At 52.2% G+C, this 7,184-nt stretch overlaps 1 protein-coding gene across 5 annotated transcripts in view; it reads left to right on the top strand.

Annotated features, from left to right (window-relative positions):
- elf1 (E74-like ETS transcription factor 1) overlaps nt 1-6,671 on the top strand; it is a 44,747-nt gene extending 38,076 nt beyond the window's left edge. For 3 of the 5 annotated variants that reach the window (XM_042702767.1, XM_031586810.2, XM_042702768.1), the window contains exons 3-9: nt 998-1,169; nt 1,702-1,806; nt 2,068-2,235; nt 2,527-2,610; nt 3,729-3,921; nt 4,303-4,671; nt 5,839-6,671. In XM_042702767.1, coding sequence (XP_042558701.1) covers nt 998-1,169; nt 1,702-1,806; nt 2,068-2,235; nt 2,527-2,610; nt 3,729-3,921; nt 4,303-4,671; nt 5,839-6,661 — 1,914 coding nt within the window. In that variant the 3' untranslated portion in view covers nt 6,662-6,671. The remainder of the gene's footprint in view (nt 1-997; nt 1,170-1,701; nt 1,807-2,067; nt 2,236-2,526; nt 2,611-3,728; nt 3,922-4,302; nt 4,672-5,838) is intronic. The other 2 variants (XM_012840208.3, XM_031586811.2) reach the window with 2 other exon arrangements.
- The last annotated feature ends 513 nt before the right edge of the window (nt 6,672-7,184 follow it).

Genomic DNA, 7,184 nt, shown 5'->3' with positions numbered 1-7,184 from the left:
TCAGTCAAGTGTGACTGCTTGAGAAATCTTTGTGAGAGAGAGAAATCTTTGTGTGAGAGAGAGAGAGAGAGAGAGAGAGAGAGAGCATTTGAATCCATTCCAAAAGTAATTTCCGATACGGGAGCATGGCACTCAGGTGCTGCTGACATTACGTGGGGGGTGTGTGTGTGTGTCGGGTGTGTGTGTGTGTATGTGGGTTCCCAGTTGGCTTGACCCTCCGGGTTGGCCATTTCCTGTGCTCTGTGCTCCGAGTCCCCACCCGGCGGGGAGGAATGCACCGGGGGGAGATGATGAGGACCTCTGGCTGACGCTCCGCACACACGGCAGCAATTTGACTGGAGCGTTTACTGGAAGCTGGAGGACGTGTGTTCCGTGTTTACGAGCACGCATCTTCGTACTAATCTAAACGTTTCGTGTTTACGAGCACGCATCTTCGTACTAATCTAAACGTTTCGTGTTTACGAGCACGCATCTTCGTACTAATCTAAGCGTTTCGTGTTTACGAGCACGCATCTTCGTACTAATCTAAACTGACCGACAGATTTGAAAGTCTTGGTAGTTCCCTGGCTGAAACTACAGAGACAAAAACAACATAAACATTATTTCCAAAATAATGCACCTAATGTTATTTCTCCAAAAATTAAGACATGCCCCCTGCCAAAATGATGAGTGGCAACAGTTTACAGTACATATTACGTTTTCACATATAGCACATATTTCACATATATATATATATATAATATACACCATTGCCCCCACACATACACACTCACAGACACACTCACAGACACACACAAACACACACCAACCCCCTCCACAAATACCTACTCACAAACAGACACACACACACATACATACACACCAATGCCCCCACACATAAACACTCACAGACACACACACTCACACACACACACACACACACAGAGCAGCAGCAGCAGCCCGGAAATGTAATGTAATGTATATATATTAAGATCTGTTTCTCTGTGTTTCTCTTCAGCTGGACGACCCCTCCGTGTTCCCCGCGGTGATCGTGGAGCAGGTGCCGGCCGCCGACCTAATGCAGGTGTACTCGGGGCTGGAGGCAGACGAGGTCACCAACGGCATCATGGCCGACGCCACTCTGGACGTGGTGGAGGAGCCAATCATGGGCGGCGACGTCGGCCTGTCAGGTGAGCAGCAGAGCGGTTCAGTACCGTGTGAAAATCAATCAATCAATCAATGAATCAATCCCCCAAGCAACAGCAGCCTGTGTGTGACGTAGGTTGTTGTGAGGCTGTGAAGGCCAAGATGAACGTATGATCAGGTGTTAGACAATATGATTCCTTCACCGTTGAAACTTTAGTCATGGCCACCTTCACATTACGTCACAAATCACCAGACGCAACAGAAAGAGTAGTGGTCCAGTCTTCATCAAACGCTGCAATGTGACATAAAACCACGAAGGACAACTTACTTGTTATTCCTTGAGGATGGGATAGAAGTGAGACCTTAACGCTATTGTCTGGGTTGTTATTCCTTGAGGATGGGATAGAAGTGAGACCTTAACGCTATTGTCTGGGTTGTTACTCCTTGAGGATGGGATAGAAGTCAGACCTTAACGCTATTGTCTGGGTTGTTACTCCTTGAGGATGGGATAGAAGCGAGACCTTAACGCTATTGTCTGGGTTGAGACCTTAACGCTATTGTCTGGGTTGCCGGCAGAAACCACAGTGTCCGGTGCGGAAGACAACATGGAGACCGTTGAAGCCGCGGAGGTCCTCCTGAACATGGAGTCCCCAAACAACATCCTGGACGAGAAGCGCATGAGTAAGTCGGAGCTCCTCACTGCCCACTGCCCACTGCCCACTGCCCACTGCCCACTGCCCACAGCTCACCCAGAGCACAGACGTGGGTTAGTGTGTCGGGTAATTCCCTGCAGGATCCTGTTTTTGTAACCCTGTACTTTATTTACTTGCCTTAAATAGTATCTTTTTTTGGGGGGGCAGTGACGTGGAACCGACTGCTATTTGGCATGGTTTGACCTATTTTTCTTTTAACACTTGTGTATGTGTGTGTGTGTGTGTGTTGGTGTGTTTTTAGTTCACCCTTACGGCACCTTGCTGGAAGCGGACCTCAGCTACATCTCTTTAAGACCAGACCAGCTGTCCTCCATGGACGTGTCCCTGGACGAGGAGACGTCCTCCATGGACGAGGTTCTGCACAAGAGCCCCTCCAAGCCGCCCAAGAAAAACAAAGGTTAGAGCTCAGTAGCACCGCGCCGCCACTAGAGGGCAGTGCTACGCCGTACACGCGCCACATCTCTCACATGCCCCCATTTTTGGCCATGCTGGCACAAAAGAAGAGCCGAGAGTCTTAATTAAGGGACCTTTTAGAGTATCAGAGCTTAATAGGGACGCCATAGGGTGAAGTATGGTGTGTCGCAGAGTCTACCGAGGTCTGTGCTTGAAGTTTACTTCTGAAGGAGAGTTAAGGAACACGGTCTCACCCTCTCTTTTCTTTCTCTTTTCTCTGACTTTCCTGCCTCAGTGCGAAAACCCCGGGCGGTGCGGCCGTGTTCCCCCATCACCAATCCCTCACTGCCGCTCAAGAAGAAGAGCAAGGAGGGCAAAGGTATGACTAAGGCACCGCGGAGCATTTCACCACTCTCTCTCTCTCTCTCTCTCGTTCGTCCCCTATTGTTCTCTCCTCTCTTTCTCTCTCTCTTTCTCTCTCATTATCCCTCTCTTCTTCTCCTCTTCTCTCTCTTTCCTGCTCCCTCCTTCCTCTCTTTCTCTCTCTCTCTCTCTCTCTCTCTCTCTCTCTCATTACCCCTTTCTTCTTCTCTTCTCTCTCTCTCCTGCTCCCTCCTTCCTCTCTTTCGCTCTCCTCTCTCTCTCTCTCTCTATCTGTCTCGGGCGCTCTTAACCTCCTTTGTCTCTGGAGCCTCCCAGCTGAAGGACTCCAAAGCCCTGGCACACGTGTCAGTTCTGGTGCCGCCCGAGTCCACCGGTGTCGCCCTAGGCGCCCGCTAATGGATGGGCTGCTCTCAAAGAGCGCCGCTTTCTGCGGGATGCAAAAAGAGATTGCGTACTGGAGGGCACATCAACGCTCTCGCTTCCTCTTTCTTTCTCTCTCTCTCTGTCTCTCTCTCTCTTTCTCTTTCTCTCTCTCTGTTTCTCTTTCTCTCTCTCTGTCTCTCTCTTTCTCTCTCTCTCTGTGTCTCTCTCTCTCTCTCTCTCTCTCTCTCTCTCTCCTGACAACGGGCCGCTGACGCACACTGTTGAGAGCGGGGGGGGGGGGGGGGGGGGTCCCAGCCTGGTGCCGCCCAGCCCGGCTCAGCTCCGGTGCCGCCCGGGTCCCGGGTCTCTGTGCCGCGGCGTGTATATACATCAACCTGACACGCCGAGTCGGCCCAAGTGCTGGCGGGGGTGCTGTTTTAAACCTCTTCTGGCCAGAGCAGACAACAAACAAGAGTAATCTATTGCCAGATGCTCCCTAATTAATTTCCAAGCCACACACACACACACACACGCGCACGCACACACACGTGGGGGCGAGAGAATTGAGAATTGATTTATTGAGGTTATGAGGAAGAATACTGTAATTGCACCTGTGGCATTTTCATTCTGTTAAATAAAACCTGAAGAATCGTTTTCATGAATTGGCAGACGAACACAGAAGTTTTTTTTCCCCAACTGGCAGAAAGCGTCCAACTTTTCTCACCTTTTGGCTGTCTTGTCCATCCGAAGGTAACACCATCTACCTGTGGGAGTTCCTGCTGGCGCTGCTGCAGGACAAGAACACCTGTCCCAAGTACATCAAGTGGACCCAGCGGGAGAAGGGCATCTTTAAGCTAGTGGACTCCAAAGCCGTCTCCAAGCTGTGGGGGAAGCACAAGAACAAGCCCGACATGAACTACGAGACCATGGGCCGAGCCCTGCGGTAAGACCCTGACACACACACACACACACACACACACACACACACACACACACACGGGCCGAGCCCTGCGGTAAGACCCCGACATTCAAAACACACACACACACACACACACACATACACACACACATGGGCCGAGCCCTGCGGTAAGACCCTGACATTCAAAACACAACCGCCTAAAAAAAAGAAAAAAAAAATCAACCTGGACTCCTTTGACATCAGCACTCATACTCACTCTCTCTCCTTTATTGGTGTCCGTCTGTCTCTCTCTCTCCCTCTCTCTCTCCCTCTCCCTCTCCCTCTCCCTCTCCCTCTCTCTCTCTCTCTCTCTCTCTCTCTCTCTGTCTCTCTCTCTTTCTGTGTCCCTGTTTTTAATTCCTTCAGGTATTACTACCAGCGGGGGATCTTGGCCAAGGTGGAAGGCCAGCGTCTCGTGTACCAGTTCAAGGAGATGCCCTCAGACCTGGTGGTGATCGACGACGACGACGTCCCGGGCATGGAGCCCAGCCCGGGCTACGGCGGCGGGCACCGCGCCGGCGCTAACGGGCGAGGCGTGGGCCGCGGGGGAGCGTCCCGGGGCGGGCAGGGCAGAACCGGTGGGCACGCGGGTACCAAGGCGGTGAAGAGGGAGGCCAGCCCCGGTCTGCTGTACCAGGGGACCCACTGCAAGCAGGCCGAGCACCTGCTGCAGCACGTCCACGTGCTCCAGCCCAACCAGGGCGCAGCCGTGCCCGCGCAGTCACACTCCGTCAGGTGAGGAGCTGTGTGTGTGTGTGTGTGTGTGTGTGTGTGTGTGTGTGTGTGTGTGTGTGTGTGTGTGTGTGTGTGTGTGTGTGTGTGTGTGTGTGTGTGTGTGTGTGTGTGTGTGTGTGTGTGTGTGTGTGTGCGCGAGTTTGTGTGTGTGTGTGTGTGTGTGTGTGTGCGCGAGTTTGTGTGTGTGTGTGTGTCACTTGTGCTCAAACATCATTACATTATCCGATGTGATATATCAACAGTACTATACAGTATACAGTGAGGAAGGGATGTGGCATATTGCAGGGCAAGAGTCATGATAATATTATATGGATGCATCAGTGTTAACAAAACATGTATGACCTACACAGCGGTGTACACAGCAGTGTACACATTTACATATGGCACAGCTTTTGCATAATGTGTGGGGGGCTTTGGAGGTCCTTTAGTGTGGGTATGATTGTAGATCAGATTGTTAGTGTTCCTATTAGTTAGTGTGTTGTTATGAGACTCATGATGTATATTCGTGACATCAATGAACAGCATGTAAAGGGAAGTAATGAAAGCGTGCATTACACAAGCAACATATGGAAATACATGTGCAGAACACCGCCAAGGCCCCTGTGTGCTGGCTGCGCTTCCTGCTTGCATCAAGTAGTTGTGTGTAGAGTGTGTCCACTCATGAGCATGCACTCACTCACTCACTCACTCACTCAGTGACGCATTCCACTCTTTCATGTCCTCTGAGCACTGTGCATATGTTAAGGGTCTTAGCAAATCGTGTATGGCTCAAGGTCAAATCGCAGTGGCTTTTGAGCGGCCTTGAGTGTCTTTCCTAGTGAAGGAGAGATTCTGTTCCTCGCTCTCCCTCCCTCTCTCTCTCTCTCTCTCTCTCTCTCTCTCTCTCTCTCCCTCCTTCTCTCTGTCTCTCAATTCAATTTCAAATTCAAATTCAAAAGAAACTTTATTGGCATGACCATAACGTTTTACAGTATTGCCAAAGCATTTGGGTTGGGTGTAACATATATGTGATTTATTTACTGTACAAAATACATACGTATATCTATACACAAGCTACATCAGAAGGGGAAAGGGAGAAGTGGGAACAATAATACAAATACATAATAATCTCTAATCTCTCTCTCTCTCTCTCTCTCTCTCTCTCTCTCTCTCTCTCTCTCTCTGCAGAACCATCAACATGCCAGCCTCTGTGCCCATGGTCCTGACGTCCCAGGCGGGCGGCTCCGTCACCCTGCAGCCCATGCCCCTCACCACCGTCCTGGCCAACGGCGACGGCAGCCACGGCTCGCCCCCCCGGGTCATCCTGCACACCGTGCCCTCCACCAGCCCCGGGGGCAAAGACGTGCTCACCATCCAGACCGCCTCCCTGTCCACCAGCCACGGGGGCAACCTCTGTGGCGGTGGCGGCGGCGGCGGCTATCCCGAGGGTCTGCTGGTCACCAGTCTGGGATCGGCGGTTGGAGGAGGAGGAGGGGCGAACGGCGCCGGCACCGGCCAACCGGGCTCCGTGAACGGCCTGACCCGCCTGGTGACGCTCAACGCCAGCGGGCAGCCCATGGTGGCCCAGCAGCCCGGCACGGTCATCGCCACCGTGCTCAAGCCCGGCGAGCTCCAGGGCCTGTCGGTGAAGGAGGAGATCCTGGAGCCCTTCTACCTGCAGTCGCTGGTCAACAGCGATCCCGGCAGCAACACCATCTACGTCAAAGAGGAAGTGGAAGACTGCTACGGGTCTCCAGAGCTCAGTTACAGGACTGTGATCTTCACTCAGGACGGGTGCCTCACTAGTGACAGTCTGGAGGCCAGCGCTGTGAATGGACACTCGGATGCCTCGGGCATGCCCCTGGCCAGCAGCCCCAGCGAGGGCCTCACCCCCGTGGAGGAGCTGGAGGGAGGAGGCGAGGCCAAGCAGCAGATGGTGGAGGTGCCCATCACCGTTAGCATGCCCACCTCCGACTTCATCCAGATAAAGACGGAGAGGCCGGAGACCTAGAAGCCCCCCCCCCCCCCCCCCCTCCCAATCCCTCCATCCGCAGGTGTCTCGGATGGGGCGTGGACATGTCACAATCATTCCCCCCCCCCCCCCGAAAAATGTCCAATCAAAAGAAAACCAAAAGAGGACTGCAGTGTTTTTTTTTCTTTCTTTCAAAGTTTATTTTGTCAGCAGTCTATAGTAGCAGCAGCAAATTTGTAATTTATTGCTCTTAAAGAATCGACAAAGAAAAATGTAGGCCCCTTGCAGGCCGTGGACATTTGTTTACTCAGAAACGATGTGATACAGTGCCTAAATTTGAACATTTAAGGGATAGTCTTCTTTTTTGCAAATGTCTGTTCGATATTTGGAAGGGGAGGGGCCACTCGCATGCCACCCGCCCCCCTGTCCATGAACATTCCCCGACAGGAACAGAGCCATTTCAGAAGCAGGGACCACCCAACCAAATGTGCCAGTGAGAAGCTTCGTCGAGTCATCTCTTTTATTCCCCAACCACCAACCAAAGAAAGGCACGGGATGCTAT

This window comes from Clupea harengus, chromosome 20 (genome assembly GCF_900700415.2).
Source record: "Clupea harengus chromosome 20, Ch_v2.0.2, whole genome shotgun sequence".
NCBI lineage: Eukaryota > Metazoa > Chordata > Actinopteri > Clupeiformes > Clupeidae > Clupea > Clupea harengus.
The sequence above is the reverse complement of the archived record's forward strand: the minus strand, read 5'-3'. Positions and strand labels throughout refer to the sequence as shown.